The 21,880-nt window shown below is 43.8% G+C and overlaps 1 protein-coding gene across 4 annotated transcripts in view; it reads left to right on the top strand.

Annotated features, from left to right (window-relative positions):
• The window catches only part of dapk1 (death-associated protein kinase 1), a 55,624-nt gene extending 37,458 nt beyond the window's left edge, over positions 1–18,166 (top strand). For 3 of the 4 annotated variants that reach the window (XM_069522958.1, XM_069522959.1, XM_069522960.1), the window contains exons 14-27: positions 112–210; positions 546–644; positions 1,709–1,807; positions 1,896–2,093; positions 2,465–2,662; positions 4,252–4,350; positions 8,365–8,442; positions 10,013–10,232; positions 11,795–11,980; positions 12,066–12,263; positions 12,965–13,103; positions 13,342–13,462; positions 13,712–13,900; positions 14,219–18,166. In XM_069522958.1, coding sequence (XP_069379059.1) covers positions 112–210; positions 546–644; positions 1,709–1,807; positions 1,896–2,093; positions 2,465–2,662; positions 4,252–4,350; positions 8,365–8,442; positions 10,013–10,232; positions 11,795–11,980; positions 12,066–12,263; positions 12,965–13,103; positions 13,342–13,462; positions 13,712–13,900; positions 14,219–15,508 — 3,213 coding nt within the window. In that variant the 3' untranslated portion in view covers positions 15,509–18,166. The remainder of the gene's footprint in view (positions 1–111; positions 211–545; positions 645–1,708; positions 1,808–1,895; positions 2,094–2,464; positions 2,663–4,251; positions 4,351–8,364; positions 8,443–10,012; positions 10,233–11,794; positions 11,981–12,065; positions 12,264–12,964; positions 13,104–13,341; positions 13,463–13,711; positions 13,901–14,218) is intronic. The other variant, XM_069522961.1, reaches the window with a different exon arrangement.
• Positions 18,167–21,880: the final 3,714 nt, after the last annotated feature.

Here is a 21,880-nt window from a genome sequence, read left to right as displayed (position 1 = left end):
CTGGCCTTTTCCTGTTTTATACATCGGCCAGTGCTTCCACCGCCGTGTAGTTACACAATAAGAGAGATATTTACGTGTGTGTGTGTGTGTGTGTGTGTGTGTGTGTTGCAGCACGGGACCCCTCCCCTCCTGATTGCCGCTGGCTGTGGCAACATTCACATCATCGAGGTGCTGATGAGAAAAGGTGCAGAGATCCAGGCCCACGACAAGGTACGTGTGTCATCAGCGTGACTCTGACAAGCAGCTGTTGACTCTGTAACACACACAGGCATCAGAGACGTCACATTTCTTCTGGATGAATAGACTGCACCGTGAATACATTTAGTAAAATGTTTATTTAAGTTACGCACTCATCTACCACTTGGATTCATTCAGTCAGTGGCTGTTGCCTCATCTTATCTTTCATTGAAATGTGATCGAATGAGTCCCAAACTCTTAAATATGCAGATTTTAAATTTGACAGACTCTCAGTTATAGCGGATACCTTGAGTCTAGTTGCTGGAATTAGCATTTCAAGGGATTTCTCTTCTCTCCGCTTCCTTCAGAGTGGAGCCAACGCCATCTACTACGCAGCGAGACACGGCCACGTCGAGACCTTGAGATTCCTTCATGAAAAGAAATGCCCTCTGGATGTCCAAGATAAGGTGAATCAAGTGCCTCTTTTCTCTCGCTCTGCCTGTCTCACACACACTTGTACAGAAACACAGAATCTTACTACGACTCCACACACACACTGTTATCTGTCGGCGATTGCTCACACACTCCCACACCATTAAACCTCTTGAGAAGCATTACTTTGAAACACACACACACACACACAAACACTCTCAAAAGCACATTCACACGCTGACACTCGCCACAGTCTGCCCCTGTGGAGAAAACCAGCTACTCGGGCATTTTTATCAGCTTATTTGCTGTTGCTATAGAAACAGGCCTCGCTGAGAAAGATGGGCCGTGTGAGTCTGTGTGGGTGTTTGCTTTAGATGCTGGTTTGATGCTGGCCTCGATCACAGAGCCTGCTCGGGCAGACAAAATCCCAAAAGCATTTTTTCCAATCTCTTTTAATCATCGTGCTTCGCTGGTGGTGTCCTCTTCTGTCTGAGGTAGGGCAGAGTCCTCCGCCAGCACAGCTAATCTGCACACCAGGCACTTTCCTGATTATTATCTACCTCCCGTCCAAGGATAATTTAAGTTCCATCTGACTTTATTACGCCGTAACCCCGACTCACAAGCGGAGGTGTCTGTATGTAACTAAGTAATCGCCTTATGAGAAAGGCAGAGCTGTAAAACCTTTCAGCACCTTTTTAAAGCAAGATGAACCTTTTCCCTCTAATTAAATAAATCCATGGAGCTTTTTTTTTATCCCTAACATGAATCCATGTTCTGTTAAGCACTTTCCCCTTCTACAAGCCAACACCTTGGGCGTCGTTTCCCGTACGCAGCTGCTCAGCAAATTAATGGATGATGGATCGATTTCTGGAGAGTGGGATGTCTGCATATGCAGGACTGTAAAATATTAATGTCTTGTTTAAGTGGAAGTGTTGGGAAAGTTGCTGAGTCTGAGGAGAGAGTAACAGGAATCATTTGACTTCATTCCTCAAAGTGCAAAATAACTTTTTTTCTCGATATTTATTATTTCATGTGCACGAAGACATTTTAATAAAAGTACTTTTCAGTTCACGTCATGATTCTCTTTCTGTTCCCTCAGTCCGGTGAGACAGCTCTTCATGTGGCGGCTCGCTATGGCAACGTGGATGTGGTGAACTACCTGTGCAGCATCCGGGCCAACCCAGACCTGTCTGACAGGGTGAGCACATTTACACACACGTTTTATCAGAGACTCTTTTTCCAACCAAAAGGTTTTATTCTTTTGCCTCCTTTCTTTCCATCTCCAGGAGCAGGAGACCCCGCTGCATTGCGCTGCCTGGCACGGATACTCGACAGTAGCCCGGGCACTCTGCCAGACGGGCTGCAGTGTGGATGCGAAGAACCGCGAGGGCGAGAGTCCGCTGCTGACGGCGTCTGCTCGAGGCTTTGCGGACATCGTGGAGTGCCTGGTGGAGCACGGGGCCAATCTAGAAGCAACTGACAAGGTGATAATCTCTTTGGCGGACGGAAGATTTAGTTTAACATCTTATACACGCGCTAACTTTTCTAACTTTTTTCTGAATCCTAACTTTTAATTACAACATACAGTTGCTTCCTGCTTTACCGTTGATGCCGTGTGAGAGAAATTGAACTTCTTATTGGGGTCAGGAGTGTTTCTGCAGGGTTTTCCAGATCCTTCTGGGGATTCTCAGCACTTCTGGTTCTGCCTCAGGGTTTTCTGCCACTTGTTTATTCCCAGTATCTGTGAAGATAAACAGATAGCATCTTTGAAGCCACTGCACAAAAGTGTTGAATGTTTCGATTAACAACAATTGAGAGATTGAGGATTTACGCCGCGCTCTGTGTTTGTGTCCAGGACGGCCACACCGCCCTCCACCTGGCCGTACGGAGGTGTCAGGTTGAGGTGGTCCGCTGCCTCCTCAGGCACCACTGCCACCTGGACCAGCAGGATCGCCATGGTAACACGCCGCTGCACATCGCCTGCAAGGACGGAAACCTGCCCATCGTCATGGCAATCTGCAGCGCCAAGGCGGGCCTCGACCTCGCCAACAAGGTGAGGACGTTGTTTTTGTCCGTCTGTCCGTCCCATTCTTGCGAACACGATATCTTAAGAGCGCCTCGAGGGGATTTCTTTGATTCTGGTACAAACATTCAGTTGGACTCAAGGATGAACTGATTCGATTTTTGGAGGTGAAAGGTCGAGGACATGGTTTCATTTGAGTCTGGAAAAAAATAAACAAATGTATTTAGACTGAACTGGTTTGCAGAGGCAGACAGCTGCTGGATGGTGATTCTACTTGAGAACTGTTATAACACCACTAACATTTGAATAATTCATCCACGAATTAAAATGCTCCTGGTTGCACAATGAGCAATTTTGACTCATCTTACATAAACCAAACACAGCTATTGTTTTTCAGCCGGCGGCTGCACACTGGCAACGTGACGTGGTGCATTACCTTGATGAGTCAATTTGAGATTGTTCACCTTTCTGAAGGTATTTCAAAAGAGCGGAGGCAGCTGGAGCCGCTCGTGATAAAAGGAAAAACATTTTTCATAACTGTTGCAGATGGACTCACAGCTCAACATGTCCACATACATGTCGTAAAGAATATTTGTTATAGGTGTGTTGTGATAGTCGCTGATCACAGCTTGTTTTGAGAAAATATTTGTATTCTGATAACTGCTGGAGGCTTTTGTCTTAGTGTGATAAACTTTTTCTTTTCAGCAGCTCTCTCTTACCTGGTTTATATTTCTGGCAGATCTTGGTCGTCCTCGCTGCGAGGCACGACTTCCCACACGTTTCTGCCTTTGGTGTTTTCACATGCTATTTTGACACCAGCCCATTTAATGTATTCTGCGGTGGGACGCTTCTCTCAGACACTCTCCTTTTTATTTTATTCTTTTTTGCATACAGAAACTTTTTTTTTTTCCCAGAGAAGCTCATGGAAGTGAAGTGCATCAGAGGCAGACGACACTACCAGGGATTTTATTTATTCCATATTTTCAGTGTTTTTTTTAAGGCTTATCTCAAGCAGCCTATGACACATGGCTGAGTCTGAGCCTGGATCTGTCGGCTGGAGACACTGGGGAGGAGAATACGAGACGTGGAAATGAAAATGTCTCCTGTTTTGTTTACAGCAGATTCAAACAGGATGAATGCTGCCTTGTTTTTTTGTTTTTTTCAAGTTGTGACAGACTGGAATTGATTCTGCTCTCAGGGGGGGTATTCATATTTTCCAAATCTTTTCTTTTATCCTCTAAAAGTTCTGTTTTGATGTTTCAATATGTTTAAGAAGACAAGAAATAATAGCTGTGATCTGAGGGAGTCAGTGTTTCAGGTCTACGAGAAATTATGAGAAAAAAACTGCCTTCAAATCATCGCAGTGGTGTTTTTATACAGTCAGCTGTTCAGTGTAGGTTTAATGGAACGCAAAACACCATGAGAAGTATTTTTACAATAAATCAAACTCACAATTAGGATCTATTTGAAATTTCTTAACCGCTGTGATTGACCTTTCAGACTTTTTGTTAAATTATATTTTTATCTAGCAGATTAATTACATTCAAACTCTTTGTGGTTGATTTCCCTTTTGACATTTCTCACTTCAAATTCATTCTTCTTCTTCTCTTCTCGTCCAGTACGGTAGAACCCCGCTCCACCTGGCTGCTAACAACGGCAGCCTCGAGGTCGTCCGTCATCTCTGCCTGGCCGGAGCCAACATCGACGCCGTCACAAACGTAAGTGACTGCGCACTTGACCGTTTCCACTCACTTAACAGAGGCACAAGCTTAACGCAGAATTATATGATTTATTATGACTGTAACTTATCTCAGGTTGTGTTTTTTCCACCGTCTCGGTAAAAGCCTCTCTGCTTTGGATTCATTAAACTGTCACGTTGTAAGAGCTGGTGCTGCTCCCGGTAGAGCTGGTGCATTAGCATGTATAGAGGGTTTGTCACCATGACAGATTGCGGCGTTTGTATCTTGTATCTTCTGAGGCATGTTGCCGTGGTTCGGTGAAATGGATGAATAACATACATGACGTCCATCATGTAACAAACATCCTGGAAACGTCTCTCTTGGCTTATTTCTGTGGAGGAAGTTGATGCTCTGCTCACTTCGCTCTCACACACGCTTCATATGATGACAGCTTTGTAATTCAAACAGGTTTTAATCTGCAGCTTAAAAACCTTCACGTGTTTACTCATTACTGAAATTGATTTAACTTCTTAAACCCAGAAACTCTTCTTAAATTTCCCTTTAGATTTAAAAAAAAAAAAAAAAACAACCTCCCGCTCTACTTCATCCTCTTCAATCTCCTCCTCGTTCACTTGTGTGCTCACTGAAATGTTCAAACTGTGATCAGATGTTCCAGTTTTCCAGTTTCTTCTCAATTGTTTTTTTATTAAATTCATTTAAGAAAAGAAAATCTAAAACATTTGGGAATCACCACAAATTAAATGTTTGTTTGCAATGAGACAATTTTTCTATATTTCCGTAATTTCCTAAAGTTTTCCAAAGAAATCACGTGGTAACATGAGAGTTACATAAGTCTACCTTTTGATCTCTGGCTCTATTTTCCTTTATAATTGGTGTCACATTGACCGTTATTCAGGACATGTATATTTATTTTTCTAATTTATATAAAATGATAGAAAGTAGATTCACCACAAACGATCATACGATGTTAGTTTATCTCCATTTAAAGGTATAATGGAGTGGTAGGTTAGTTGTAAGTCGTAAAAAACATCAGGTGTCTTGAAGAAAACATTTTGTGACCGTCGAGTTGTTTTCCGTCGAGTCTAAGCAGCAGGTAAGAAGTCAAGGGCTCCAGCAGCCTCAGGCTAACAGCTTTTATCAAACCGCTCAGAATCGGTACGAGGAGTCAGAGACCAGAATCAGTCATTTCATGTGGATGTGAGTGAGTTTGACCTCAGATCTGTGGGAGTGCACGTACAATGATCTTTAAATGCTGCACACAAAGCTGTTTTGTAGCTGCACCGTGCTCTCACCTTGTTGTCATAGAGAATGAAGGAACTCTGCCAGCTGATATTTCTCCAGGAATTAGTTGTAGTGATGTCCCGTACAGAAGTTTGGGCACTAAGTAAACATCCCGTTGTCTTCTGCAAAACAAGGAGGTGGATATTCTCTAGAGAAAAGTTTCATTAGGTCACATAACGAATATATGTGAGAAAGCAAATGTCTGAGTCTGTTCCTCTGGCCAACCCCCCAGTAAAATCTCAGGAAAAGGTCCTAGCGGCTCCACATGCTTGCAAGTGGGCATGTTGATGACAGATCTAAAGGTGAAACACAGGACGGCCCTCACAGCCCCCTGACTCGAACAACGTCACTGAAGTCTGTGGGCGGATCCGAGACCTGCTGTGTGCGCGGCTCAAAAACATGTCAGCATTTCAAGAAATCGGCCGGAGGAGTGGGTGAAAATTCCAAAATCCAGAAGAGAAAGGGTCTTAAGCTGGCGACAAAATATGTTTGCAAGCTGTGATGTCTGCCGGATGTGTCATTTAACATCCTCTACATAACAGCAGGAACTGATCCTTCATTTCTTTCTTCATTTTCTTCGTCCAACATGAGACGTAATGCTTCCTGGATTGTTCCTCATCTGTTTTGAGTCTCCCCTGAAATTAAATTCATCTCAGCAGCAGCAGCAGCAGCATTTTCTCTGTCTCAGTTCTGCATCATGTTTTAAAATCCTTTGGCTCACAGTCGCGTCTGCTTCACTTCAGTGAGGACGTTCTTCATGTAGATTTGTTTGTGCAGCACCAAGGTCGTTGTCTTGTCAGGACACATGTGCCTCACATCCATTGTGGGACGTCTCGATGCTTCAGACCTGAAGTACAACCAAATACATCGACCCTGAAGATTAAATCATTTTGTGCATAAAACAAACAAATGCATCTTTTTTGTGTTGTTTACATTAAATAAAAGTTTTTATATTAGTAGACATTAATACGTCTTTAAAAAGCTAATTGCAGTACTTTTTGCTGATAGATCTGTCTGGCTCTACTTAAAAATGTATTAAATATATAGTCAGGACATTTTATTTCACTCTCATCTGGTTAGTTAATACGTTTTTATTGTCTTTATATATCTCTAGATATTTTGAGGTGTGTGACTAACATTAAGAAATAAAACTGCCAGAGGTTTCTCTCTCTCTCTTTCTCTCTCTCTCTTTCTCTCTCTCTCTCTCTCTCTCTCTCTCTCTCTCTCTCTCTCTCTCTCTCTCTCTCTCTCTCTCCTGCTGCATTCTGGAGCCGTTAATATTGTATGACAGCTGATGTGCTACTTGATGCATGATTAATCTGGAAATCACACACTGAAATGTATAATTCATCGTGCAGTGACCTGCAGTTAGTGGTTTTCAGAGCAGACTAGAGGAAACGGAAAGCTCGCAGTTTCGATTTCGATGATTTGGTCAGTTTAGATGTTTCCTTGGACACTGAAAGGAGAAATTGCCACACGCCACAAATTTAAAACATTTGGATCATTCTTCTCCTTTTTTTAATCCGTAAACTGTAAATAAAGACGGACAACGTGTCTCTGCTTCCGAATGAAGATTAAAATATCCTGTATTTGGTTCCACGATGTTGCACTTTTGACGTCATTCAAAGCCAGAGTTTCCGCAGAAAGGATTGTGGGAAGGTATTGTGGTATCGAGGTTCTGCCGATACCAAACTCAACCATTCCAAAGTCAGTCTCAGCTGCCAATCATGACGTTTCACTGAGTTGTGTCTTGTTTTTTTTTTAAGAATCAAATCACTGATTAAAACCTAGAATGACAGAAACCAGCTTTGGGAAATCTTATTGCATATGTTCTTTGACTTGTTACTTTTGTCCATCTGCTAACATGGAGGAGGTGGGGTTTATGACCTACACTGCAATGAAGATGATTTTCTATATCTTAACAAACTGCTCCGACGGATCTATTTTCAGTTATATTCCCTAAAGACGCCAGAGACGATCAAATGTTCATCTGGTGTTTTGCGTGGAACCTAACACCAGCCGCTCCTCTGTCGCTGCCAAGCATCAGTAGTAATAATCGTGACACTCCGCCATCTGTACGAGCGCAGTCCCAGGAATTTGTTCGCATTTTAAAATCACACTAAGTGGTCAGTTCTCAGTTGGAGCTGCTCTTCACTTACTCGCACATTTCAGACATTCAGTCGATCCAAACAACTCAAAGGTCGCTGTTCTTGTTGTGTTCCTAGAAAACGATGTGACCTTATGAGAGGAGCACTTTAGAGAAGGACGAACTGAAACCAAGAGGGAAGTAAAGCTTGTACGACGAAGGTCTCGCATGAAAAGAGCGATTTCAAAGTGTTTTAATGATTTTATTTTTCTGGATGAAACACTCTCTCTCCAACACAGTCGAGTGTCCTCTGCCTCAGTGCTCTGTAGAAATGGGAAGTGGTTTGTGGGCGTTTCAGGCTGTCGTTGCATCAGCCAGAGCCGGACAGTGACAGATGGCCGAGTCAGGGAAAGCGACGTGAAAGTTGTCGGGACTGTGGCGTTTCTGTGTCAGTGTGTTGAGGAGAAAATGGAGAGAGTAACAAGAGTCGGAACCAGAGAAAGAATGATGGTACTGAACTGAAACACTCTGCAGCAGAGAGAATTAAAAAAACACTGGAGTGCACATTTAAACAGCCGCAGGAAATGTTGAGGATTATCTGTTTGCTGACGAGTTCTCATGCATATATTTATCCTTCTCTTCTGTTTTTCTGTCTCGTCCCTCAGGATGGAAAGACAGCGGAGGATTTGGCTTCGACCGATCAACATGAACACATCATTGCTTTGTTGGGAAAGCTGAAAAAGGTGAACATGAATAAATAAAGAGGACACACACACACAACCTTATGTTTATTAATGATGTTTGGTGATTTCTTCATAACTTTACTATTCAAATGGAATCAAGGGAAAAAGACTGTGTTATGCAAACCCAGGTTTCACAAACACTCATCTCCCGTCGGTCTATTTCAGTGCGCTGAGGTGTGCGGAGACGTTTTCCAGCAGGAATGTGTTAGGTTTCATCTTGCTGCCGTTTTTAGACTGTGGCAGCACTTTACTCACTCACACAGGTAGACACGGACGATGAAATGCTTCAACTCAGTTTAATGTACCGACGCGCAGAGCGTGAGGAGCTAGAAAAGTGTAACTGTCCGCACACTTAATCAGACCGGACTCGAACCACTGTGATCAAAGCTGAGACCCTCCTGTGACACGACATTCAGCTTCTTCTACCCTCTTCCCTCCAGAGGTGCACGAGGAGCTGCGTCCAGTGTTCCCAGTCTGAACCAGGTCACCTCCGCCAAACCACGCCAGAGACTTACATTTTCTTTTTCACCTAAAGTTAAATGTTAGCGACTTCTCTTCTAATCCGTTTTTCTCCAGAAAACCCGCTGAGATTGAGTGCAGAGCGTGAAAACATGAAAGCAGCAACTGCGAAAACAGTCACCCTCTGCATATGCTGGGCTAATTTAAGACACTTCACACACTGATGCCAGATTTGAAAGAACGACGCAGACTTCCCAGCAACACAGAGAGAACAAGACGGATAAAAAGAGGTCGACTAAATGTATTTCAGAAAGGAAAAGTGTTGTTTTCTGCTCAGATGTGAATCACATGGATTGAATTTCTTTTATTTTCTTTTATTTATTTATTAACGTAACCCGGGTGGGAGTGTGGAGTGTTTTCACATCCCACACAACCACACCAGCATTTGAGGTCACTTCTGATTTATGACTCATCTATTGGATCAGTTTTAAGTGTTTTACACGTTAACAGATGTTTCATGATGAACTGGCAGAATTACAGGAGGAGGCAGAGGAGTGTTTGGAAATGAGTTTCATGCTCGAGTATATGAACCATAGAAAAACTTTTAGATTAGTTAAGATCCGTTAAAGTAATGAAGAGAGTCGACCCCACAATAGACCCACAGTCTGTGACTTTTGAAAAAATATTGATCAACATGTGTTAAATCATTTTATGTGATCTAATCTCATATGTTTGGATTTTTATTTTTCTGCCTTTCATCATTATCATTGACATTGAAGAAACCTGCATTCTCTCAAATGACCAGCAGAGGGCGACTCCACTGGTTGTTTCTATAGAAGTCTATGAGAAAGCGACAGCTCGTACCGTCCAATGGGTGCAGGTTGCCTTGTCCTCAAGCTCTTGGTCAGGCTCCACCCCTCACTCCTCCGTATTTGGTTTCTTCTTATTGCTAATTATCACGTGTGTCGAGCTGGAAGCAACTAACTCCAGGATCTCAGTGCAGCTAGCATCCCTGTGGACTCTTATGGGAGTTTAAAGGTGTTTTTCCATGTGACCTGAACTATCAGTGGTTTTTAATAAACGTGTGTTTTGTTTTTCTTTGGGGCTTCAGGACAACCTCAAGCTGAGCTACATCCAGCAGCTGCGGCCCACGCAGACCGTCCAGCCCAGGATCAAGCTGAAGCTGTTCGGACACTCCGGATCCGGGAAGAGCTCCCTGCTGGAGTCTCTGAAATGTGGCATCCTCCGCAGCTTCTTCAGGAGGAGGAGGACGACACGCATGACCAACACGGCCCGTCACCCCAACTCCCCCGTCAACTCCAAACCTGCCGGTAGGTAACGGGCGGATCTGAGGGAGCTGTGATAATCCTACACAGGTTTAATCCTCCAGATCACCTGCCAAGAAGCAGAATTACCTACTCACATCGATTCATCTGCAAGTCACGTTAATGCACATTAACAGTGTTGATTTAATGTTTGTTCACCTTCATTCACAATTCATCAAGTCCATGAAACAGTTTAATTTGGTTTAACGTTCAACTCGTGTCTTTTTAAAACCTAAGATTGTGACGATCACAGACGGTGAAAGAACGTGTTTATCGTGTGAAAGAAGAAACCAGTCGAACTGTAAACTGTGTACGACGGATGTAAGATGCCAGAACCCCCAAAATATTTGACTTGGCCTTTTGCCCTGTTTCCGCGTCAGATGATAGCTGGTGGCAGATCAGAGGTTCAGTTATTCTTTAAAGTAGAAACAGCTTTTACTCCTCCTGGTCTAAGAAAAGAGAAAAATCTGTGTCAGATGTGTAAAGACTCAATGACATGTTCAGTGTAGTGTAAGAAAAACAAACTCTCATCAATCCTTCTCTGTATTTACTATCATCTACCCACACACACACACACACACACACACACACACACACACACACACACAGAGCGCTCAGCCTTTACCTCCCAGACCTGATGCTTGCTCAGATAATGCTCATTCATGTGAGCGGTATAACGTTTCCAATCCCGTCTTCTTCACTGTTTGCAAACCTGTGGTCTGAGTCCGAGCTGCACGGAAAAGATTTAGTTTTCTTTGGTTAATTTCTGGCTGAATTCAGTAACTGTCTCTGTCGACTCTGTTGTAACTGAGGTGATGTCGCAACACAAAGAAACTGAGAGGGAATAAAAACCATGGTGATGTCCGTCTGTTTAGTTTTTAGATTTCTATTCAAGCAGATTCAGTTCATGCATCAATCTTCAACTTTTCTGAGCCTGTTGAACGCGGCACGTTGGAAACATTCATACTCATTGAAACTCTATTTACTGTCGTCTGGTGTCAATATTTGTACTTCATGATGCTTTTAGCCACATAACTGAGTGTTCAGCTCTGTGTGTTGTTGTCTGGCAGAGACTGATCTCCCTGAATCCTTTTACTTTAACTAATCAGTGAAATAACAGACGACGTCACCATCATGTCGTGATGGATTAGAAAAGAAATAAACTCAAACTTTATCCAACCAATAAAGTCAAAATACGTCACGATGAACGTAAACTAATGTAAGCTGCTGCAGACAGTTTTTTTTTCCACCATAGAAAAGCAGCTGTAGGTGTGGCCCCTCAGTGTTTGAAAGATTTATCTTCTGTAGAACAGCGCCACCTTGTGTCAGCAAGTGTGAAAAATAAGATCCGTTTAAGTCAGTGGAGAAATATGTGAAAGATTTGAGCTGGAAGATTTCAACAAATATTTCAAGATAGGATAAAACTTTACTCCACAGATGTTTCCAATAATAATGATATAATCATAATAACGTAATTAATTAAAATCAACCACTGTTTTAATACTTCAATACTTTGCTGCTTTACACTTTAACAGTTTCCGTCTACTCTATTTTCCTCTGTGCTTCAGTGTCGGTCAGTATTTCCAACTTGTACCCAGGCTGTGAGAATGTCAGCGTGCGGAGCCGCAGCATGATGTTTGAGCCCAGTCTCACCAAAGGCGTCCTGGAGGTCTTCTCCCCCGTCCACAGCGCTCTGTCCACCGCTGACGAACAGGCCACGAAGGCCATCGACATCCAGCACGCCAACATCCACGGTGAGAGCCGGAGGCACCTACGTTTCACCAAAACTGGAGCGTGTCACAGGAAATACTTTGACCACACTTCTGTCCCTCTCTGCAGGTGTGGGGGATTTCAGCGTGTGGGAGTTTTCGGGGAACCCGGTCTATTACTGCTCCTATGACTACTTTGCCACCAACGACGTCACGGCGATCCACTTGGTCCTGTTCAGCCTGGAGGAGCCGTACGAGACTCAGCTGAGCCACATCACCTACTGGCTGAACCTGCTGAAGGCTCTCGCTCTGCCCCAGGACAACATCGGTGAGCACGACTCTTCAACCACAGCTGCATCAACACGATATCAGCAGGGGCCTGGAAAAAAACCTGAAGCTCCGGATTCAGTTTCCTCAAAAAGACCTTTAAAAGAAAAAACTCTGTCTGCTTTTAAAAACCTTTATTTCAACATTTATAAACTAAGTCCTGTGACAACAGATAAAAGTTATCTGCACCTGGGATGCAATTTATTTACTAAGTAAAGAATTGCAGCTTTAATGTCCCACTCTTTGACCAGTATGACCATTAAATGATCTTAAACCAATAAAAATAAATGTTAAGTCCTGAATTTAATTAGTTTAACTGCTGCAGAAACTCAGATTAATGAACCATCAGATTTGTAATAAAATGCACTAAGATATTTAAAGTTATTAAATATCTTTAAAGACCAGATTTCACATGAGAAGTGACGGGATGTGAGCGACTGAGCCGAGAAGAGTGTTAGTGCAATTAAATCCTTAATGAGGAAGCTGCTTCTACTGTGGTGACTTTGTGATCACTTGCTTGATTTAATCTTATTTTATTGACTTTAACAGAGATTTATAGTTTCTGGATTTCACCAGACAACATGTAGAAGGTGTTTGAACACACTCTTTTGTTTTGTTGGCTAACAAATCTGATGTTAAAAAACGTCTAAAGCTTTTGTGTCCGATTTAAACTCACTCATGTGGTTGTGGGTGTTTCTCCAGCCTTCGGGGGTCGGATCCAGCAGCCTCTCGTGGTCGTCCTGGTGGCAACACACGCCGACCTCGCTGACGTCCCCAGAGCGTTTTCTGGAGACTTCAGCTACGACAAGGAGAGAGCTCTGCTCAAGGAAGTCAGAAACAGGTTGGGAGATGAAACCCCCTTCAATGCTGTAATAACTTATAGCAGGTTTCTATTATAGCCCCAAATAGCTTGTAAATACTACAGTACCCATGAGCCTCAGCAACTTTTTCAGTTGTGAGCAAAACACCACAAACCTGCTGTTTACGTCTCAATATCCAAGTGATGCTACTTCATATAATCTCATTAATCCTGTAAGGAGGTGTCCCTTTTTAAAAGTGTCTGTCTTGTTTTATTTCAGGTTTGGAATCGACATGCAGATTAGTGACAAACTGTTTGTGATGGATGCCGGAGCCACAAACTCCAAAGACATAAAGCTGCTGCGGAGTCACTTACAGGAGCTTCGTACCGACATCATATCTGTGAGCACTGCTTCCTCTCACTCCTCTGTGTCTTCTCACTGTGTCTTCTCACTGCAATCTCCCTGAAAGAACACGAGCGATAACAGAAGTAATTTGAAAGTACAAATATTCGTTGAACTTGGTATAAAATGACCCAGATGACCTCGTCAATCTGAAGGAATCCGAAAACGTTCCCTCCCTGTTGTCTGCTTCCTTCTATCTGATCACAGAGAAAATTCTAACGTGTTGTGACTCCGCTTGTCGTTGCAGAGGTGCAGTCCCATGACGCTGCTGTCGGAGCGTTTGCTGACCACGCTGCCGTCCTGGAGGAAGCTGAGCGGACCCAACCAGCTGACGTCGTGGCAGCAGTTTGTCAGCGACGTCCAGGAGCACATCAACCCTCTGGTCAGCCAGGATCACCTCCGCACGCTGGCCATGCAGCTCCACAGCATGGGAGAGGTGTGTGTTCTTATCAGCAGCTGTCTGTCACTGCACCAGACTAACACCAGGGTGCGCTGTGTTTCCATAAATTAATTTAACCCAGAAGGTTTTTCATCCATAAAAAATTTTAAAAAAAAGAGATGTTTATTCACCAGAATGAGTCAGCACAGGAAGTTTATCTTAAGTCTGATGTTACTATGATGTCACGTTTGTTTCACGTCCTCCTGAATATTTGTCCTCCTCTCTGTCTCTTTCTGATTTTCTCTCACTTTGTTTCTTCTCATATTTTACTGTCCTCACCATCTCTCCTCTTTTGTTTCCTCCCTCCCTCCACAGATCAACATCATGCAGAGTGAGACGGTGCAGGACGTCGTTCTGCTGGAGCCTCGCTGGCTCTGCAGCAACGTCCTCGGCAAGCTGCTCTCCGTGGAGACACCCAAGGCCATCCACCACTACAGGGGGCGCTACAGGCTGGAGGAGGTGCAGGCTCTGGCCCCCGAAAGTGACGTGGACGAGCTGCTGCAGATTCTGGACGCCATGGATGTCTGCGCCCGTGACGCCACCAACCCCTCCATGGTGGATGTTCCTGCCCTCATCAAGACAAACGGCCTCCACCGCTCCTGGACCGAAGAAGAGGAAGAAGAGTCTCTGCTCTACGGCGGCGTGCGACTCGTCCCTGCCGAGCACCTCACCCCCTTCCCCTGCGGCCTGTTCCACAAACTGCAGGTGAACCTGTGTCGCTGGAGCCACCAGCAGAAGCCGGAGGAGGAGGGCGGGGAGGACATCGACGGAGATATTCACCTCTGGACGAACGGAGCCAAGGTGAGCCAGGGGGCGGTGGAGGCCATGATTCTGCTGGTCAACCACGGGCAGGGGCTGGAGATTCAGGTGCGTGGACACGACTCCGAGCGGGCCAAGTGCTACACCCTGTTGGACACCATCTGCAGCATTACGGAGAACCTACTGGCCTCCACGCTCCCGGGACTGCTCACCGCCAAATACTACCTGAGTCCCCAGCAGCTGCGGGAACACCACGCCCCCATCATGATCTACCAACCCAAAGATTTCTTCCGGGCTCAAGTCCAGCGGGAAACTTCCCTCACCAACACGATGGGAGGCTACCGGGAGAGCTTCAGCAGCATTCTGGTGTTCGGTTGTGCTGAAGTTTACCAGCAGGGGATTCTGGGAACAGACATCCACATATCAGACGTCCCCCTTCTGGCTCGCAGGAAGCTGTGCCGCATGCTGGACCCCCCTGACGCGCTGGGGAAAGACTGGTGCCTGCTCGCCATGAACTTGGGCCTCACAGACTTGGTGGCCAAACACAGCAACGGGACTCCGAATGGCACCCCCGAGCTGGACCCCGACTCCCAGCAGGCCGCGCTGCAGCCCAGCCCGACGGCGGCGCTGCTGCAGGAGTGGAGCGCGCGAGCGGACAGCACGGTCGGCGTGCTGATGGCCAAACTGAGGGAGCTTGGCCGCCGTGACGCCGCCGACTTCCTGCTCAAAGCTTCTCCTGTTTTCAAGGTCAACATGGAGGCAGTGGGCGGAGCCGTCAACGGCTACCCCCCCACCTGCAACGGAGGCATGTCGTATAACTCCATCAGCTCCGTCGTGTCCCGCTGAACGGGGTCGACTCTCTGTCCTCGCCGAACGAGACGGTTTGTCCGATGAGACTTTTCTCCCTGAACAGGACGTTGACGGACTCCTGTGTGTGTGTGAGTGTGTGTGTGTGTGTGAAAATAAACAAGTGCAATCGTTACCTGAGTCGAGCAGCTCGCTCTTCAATCACTCCCATTGCGTCGGAGCCAGATGTTGTGTGTGTGTGCTCTCCACATCTGTACAGCTGAACTCTCCTCCCACTATGAATGTTGTGTAAACGTCCCGAGCTCCAAAGAGGAAACTGCTTTTATTCTGTTCTTAATCTTGTCGTGCTGCTTTTTAAAATCCCTCCTCCTCCTCCTCCTCCTTCTCTCTCTCTCTCTCCTCGCAGCGAACACTCGTTCAATCTCATCCACATAAACAGACGGGAAAAGATGGCGGTCTCGTGTTTTCGGACCTTTCTCATACCCATGAGGCCGCTCGGCTCCGTGTTTCAAACCTTAACAGCATTTCTGCCTTTGTGGCCTTCTACCTCCCTAAAGAGCACAAACTCCCTGTAACAGTGGTTCTTTCCAAACATTTGAACAACTGTGCCTTGTTGACACCGATCGTAACTCGACGTCCAATCAAGCAGATGAGACAAAACGTCGATTCAAGAAAAAAAAAAAAATCTGAAAATTAGAATTTCACAAACGCGACTGAAATCAGATCCTGATTTCTGCTGAGCTCTGCTCAATGAGTCGTCAGGAGACGTTTGATCTCGTGTTGAATTCAGTGCGGAGCTGATGCGACGCTGTGAGTCAAAGGGAAACAGTTTGGTCTTGAACTGGTGCATTGTTGGGTTTTTTTCAGAGCCCTCCGTATTTCTATAAGTATTATTCATCCAACGAAAATAGTTTGTTCTGGATTCGTTTGATAACGTTTCATCTTCGGGGTTTGTTGAAAGATTCCTGGAGAGAATCGTGTAGTTTGGTGCAGAGAACAGGAACAACCGTTTTATTTACTTTGAGTCGTGAAGTCGTTTTCTCCTGTGAAACCAAAGCTCTGCACTGAGGAGCAGCAGAAAGTTACAGTTCAGTTTCATCGCATCAGAGTTTATTTTGTCTTGGTCATAACTTCCTTCACTCTCAGACTCGACTGAAGTTTTCCTGACGACAGGTTTGAAAGAAAGAACTCTTCTCTGCGCTCAGTCGGTTTCAAGAGGAGATTCAGTTTTAGCTTGTACGCACATGGACTTTAAAACTCTGTGTCCACGACATCCAGGAATCTTTATCACGATTTCACAGCTGCGTATCTTCTCGAACCTGTGGGACCTGTAACTTAAAGAGTGTTAAAATCCATCATGGCCGACAGCGGGAAGCGCTGATGCTGTTCAGCTTCAGGGTCAAACTCAAAACTGGAAAGTGCCGCCAACGTGAAAATCAAAAACCTGAAGAGGTGAATTTTGTAATTTGGTCGATTTCTAAACTTTTCTACCGAAATAAAAGCAACAAGTTTTTCTACACGCGTGACCGGAGCGCGGACGCAGAGTCAGTTTCACCGACGCCGCTTGTGTCTGAGCTTCTCAGTGTCTCTGTCAGTGTTTTTGCTTGGCTTCATGTTTTTATTTCACTTTGTCTTCTTTCTTTTTTTTTCAACAAAGCTGCGGCTCGTTGAGAACGTTGAAGAGAAACAAAGCTGAATTAAAGAGGCTTCAGATGACAGAAAATCATTTTCACCTTGTGTAAGCTGGTGTTTTATAACGTGTGTGCGTGAACGAGCCTGGACCAGAAAAAATGCTCTTTTGTGTTTTTAATGTTGGGAAAAGACCGAATCATTCTCATGAAGTTGTTGTGAAGAACCTTTATCTGGACGCTGCGTCTCACTCTGGTAGACAACCAGCAGCTCTGTGCAGTATTTCCTTGTCTTTGCTTCCTCTGCTCGCAGAGATGAGACTTTACAGACGATTTTAAAAACTCTCTCACTGTTTGTCTCAGCTTGAACTCGCCAACCGACACGGCGAACCTCGAGCTGTGGTGTAAATACTCGACTTTCCCTCATCTCCTCTCGTTTCTGTTGTTTCAGCTCTTTTCAGTTTTGCCCCAAAACGTCAATAACAACGAGGCTAAATGAATGTACGACAAACTTTTTCCTGAAAACGACGAAACTCCCACTTGTGTATAAAAACATGACGAAATGAAAAGTCCCTCATGAACATTGTTTTGTTTTGCTTGTTTTCCTGAAGTTGTGTAAAACCGTTGCCAACGTTGTGTGCCTGAAAAACACACTTCTTCATTCCTCTGTTGTTGCCTTGTAAACACTGAGCGGTGATGTTTGACAAAGGGAAGTGACTATAACGTTTCTCGCTTCAGCAAAAAAAAAAATAAAAAAAAAGAGACACTCTACGGTAAAAGCTGAGAATCGTCACGATATGATCACGTTTGTATTTTCCACGTGGTTCTGGCTGCGGGTGAAACTGAAACAAAAGGTTTCCCGAAGAACACGGTTCTGTGAGTTTCTGTGGGACGAGGAACTGCGTCATCACGACTGAGCGGAGTGACCTTTGCTCTCATCGCCACATTGCACAAGTCTTATTGTCGCTATTTATGTTACGTTCTTTAAGCATGTCCTGGAATGCCATGTTCTTAGTACTTCTGACACTTTATAGTGTAATACATTTTATAATAAATTCTTTACCTAATATCAACGTCTCTGTCCTTCCTGAAGAGAAACACTCCTCCGCAGATCATCTCTAATTTCAGATTTTTAAAAAGTTAACAAGATTTATAATATTCAATTAATCCCACAACAGGGAAATCAGCCGTGACACAAAAGAATAAATGTATGAACATGTTTAAGTGGTGATATTATGAACAGTGTAAACAGGAGTGTGAGTAATAAGAATCTGGATCAGGAGAAAGTTCCTGTCGAGAGGGAAACAGGATAATAACAGAAATATACTTCTGCTCCTAAAATGACTCTGGTTGATCTGGTTAAAGGTACAACTGATAATCAGTAAGTTGATGTTAATTGTTTTTAAAGAGTCAGAAACAAACTCATCACACTCATTAATAGAAAGCGTCACTTTTTAAGAACGTCTAAAAATCTGTGTTTCAAAGTTCCTGATGTAAAATCAGTAAAAAGCTACTTCACTGCTTTAGATTGTCGTTTGATTGGAAGTTGAAATGAGGAAGTTTCTTATTAGTGTGAATATAAAGTGACTTGGAAACTTTAATGTACTCTAATTAGCTAAGATAAGAAAAGATTAAAGAATATTGAAGCTGTCAGATTAAAGGACGACCTCACGTCTTATTGAAATCTCTGCTGTGACTCACTGAGAGTTTCTCACTCTGGTTCACTGGGTTCCAGAATTCCAGGTTGTTATTTACACTTCTCTGCGTTCATTGTGGAGCCTGAGCTGCAGCGACGCACACACACACACTCACACACACACACACACTCACTCACACACTCACATGACTGCTGCTGAAGGACTCAGGGTTTGTCTCAACTTGTCTCAGCTGCTGACGGTGTCGATTTTTATTCAAAATATTTGTTCAGTCAGAAAATAGATAAACGTCGTGAATCTGAATTCCTCTCGTTTGTTGTGTTCGGCTCTTTCAGCGGTTCTGCAGCTTTCAGTCCCATCGCGTGATCTGCATGAAGTTCCTTCAGCTGTCGTTTGTACAAATGACTTTTTTTTTTCTACTTTGCATGTTTCAGTTTTCTAAAGCTTAATCTTGGTCGGTGGAAACAGCAGCTGGGAAAAACAACGAGCCTCATTCACCGACATCAGAAGTTTTTATTCTTGTTTTTCTTCTTGAGGCGACTCGCACACGATTGTCCGCACACGTGTTCGTTGTCTCTGTTGGTTTAAAGGTCAACGCCCTGACACAGAAACTGAGAAGTGGATTCAAAAATAAAAATGACTCCACAGGAATCTAAGAAAGAGGCTGACTGGACTTTAACAGTAAAAAAAAATAAATAAAAATGTGTTCTGTGTCGTAATGTGTCACCAGTGGTTATGACATAACCAGAGAACATGAGACAAATGTAATACTTAAACAGAAAGTATAAAACCTAACGATGAGTAAATACGTTTGTGTGAGTGACGAGTTTCAGTCCTGAGATAACCAGCAAAATATTCCAGATAATAAAAATGTTATGTTGAATCTCATCCGGCTTCACTCGAGCTTCTCAGTCGTCACGCGCTCGTCAGGGTTCGTTGATTCTCTTCTTACATAAACAACAAATCAGATAAGAAAAGAAAAGAAAAGAGTTTTCTGTAAAAAACTAAACTCTTCTGGAGATTCTGTGAACTCAAATATAAATATCCACTTGTAGTTACTACAATATGTTTAGATTAGATTCTAATAATGTGAGTAAATTATGTATTTTTACTTTGAGGCTGTGACGACATCATGTGACTTCAGACAAGTTTCATCACATGGACCAGATGTGAATGAGTCATTACATCTCTGTCGAGTATTTAAAATACCGACGCTGATATAATTCAGACCGTTCACACTGGAGTCATTTTAAAAACTTGGTATATTTAATATAAAATATGTTTTATTTCTACATTTTAGGAAACACACTTATTAAGCCGCACAGTTCATTGTCTGTATGCTAAGCTATGCTATGCTAGCCTTATGCAATAAACTAACTTTAGGCCTCAGAGGTGAAACATGATCACAAGTTAGGAAACATTCAAGTAAAGTTAAATATTCAAGTTACGTAAAACAAAGTATCTCACACAGCGAAGGAGTAAATATACCTCCTGTCATCACGCTGCACCTCGGGCGTCACAGTTACAGAGCAAAAGGTTTGATCCTGAAGTCGTGAACAATGCGTTTGATCAGTTTCACCTTCTTATCAATCACATGATTATTGACCCTGATGAACGCAGACAAACATTGACCGTCGCTGATACCGTGATGGATCTTATCTGACGTGTGAGGGTTCGACTGTGTGGTCGTCAGGCTGCCACAGTCTCCGTCTCCTGGCTTCCGTGATATAACGAGGGGGAAGTGATAATGTGGTAGTCATGGACATAATGTAGACAGATGGACGAGAGTCTCCGAGAATTCATTTGTTCTCAAACCCTAGATGTTTTAAATTGAAGCACTTCCTCTTCACAGCTCTTTGTCCTGAACGTTGACAAAATGTAAAGAGCGTCCTATGAATCCCATGACTTCCTCTGAACTTCTGCTTTTTCTAAACATCTGCACCTGTTGGACAATCTGTGAGTTTTTGTTCAAACCTGTTGTTCATGAGATCAAATTACAGCCGAGAGTCAAAGGTCACATGTGCAGCTCAGTTTGTCTGGTTTGAATATTTACAGACGTGTAGAGATCCAGATTTAACACATGTGGAGTCGTGTCTTATTTTCCTGCAGCTGTATCTGTCTGGATCAACCTGGTGAGGATTCATTACAACAAACTGCAGAAACCAAACTGGAAACAACTCCTCAGATGTTTCTATCTGCTCCTTTCCACAGTTTTTCTGTGAATCTATCAGAATATGTGAACTTGTGCTTCAGGGAACAACAAAAACATATTCTTTGAACTAGTAAAAGTACCTTGATCAGTGTTTTCTGTGAGTAAATTATTTGACAAGATAAAAAAAAACTAAAGAAATTAAATATTTATTAAAGAACAATCGTGTTAAGATCTGAAAAGTCGACAGGATCCATGTTTGAGTCGAGCTCCACAAGATGCAGGAATCAAATGACACGGACAGAAATAGAGCGGAGTCGACTGTGTTTGGTAATCCGGCCTCGGAGAAGCCTTACTTCACCGCAGGTGTTTACGTGTATTTGAATCTCACTTATCTAAGCGTTTGTTTGTGTAATTGCTTCGGGGGTTGAGGTTCAAATTCTGCTCAGGCCCTGCAGCGTCCCTGTGACACATCTCAGGACGTGTTGTAATGGGTTTAGCTCCACCCCCATATCTCGCTGTCTGCAACAAACGCTCAAAGACGACACGTGCAAATACAGAAACGCACGGCAAACTGTGTAAACAACATCGGAGACGTTTCCAGGGGACACGAAGAAGTGACGAACGTGCTGCAGGTCAATGATTTGTTTGTCTGCTCCTCATCGGCGGTGACGGAACTGCAGCAGGTTCATCACTGGAAACATTTTGGGTTCCTGTGTTTGCACGTGTGTTGTTGAGCTCTCGGCACCAGGAAGACAAATTCACAACGTCTGTCCCCAGAGGATTATTCAGAGGCACAAAGAGCATGTTGTTCAAAACATGTAATAACACCGCAGATTGGAAACGCGTAGATAAATACTGGACGACTCAAGTGATTGCGGTGCAGTGACGTAGTAATTCAGATGTAAACGATGTACAGTTACTGCGAATTAGAAGATATAAATATACAGGACCAGGTAGCAGCAGATGAATAAATACT

Source organism: Paralichthys olivaceus, chromosome 4 (genome assembly GCF_024713975.1).
Source record: "Paralichthys olivaceus isolate ysfri-2021 chromosome 4, ASM2471397v2, whole genome shotgun sequence".
NCBI lineage: Eukaryota > Metazoa > Chordata > Actinopteri > Pleuronectiformes > Paralichthyidae > Paralichthys > Paralichthys olivaceus.
The sequence above is the reverse complement of the archived record's forward strand: the minus strand, read 5'-3'. Positions and strand labels throughout refer to the sequence as shown.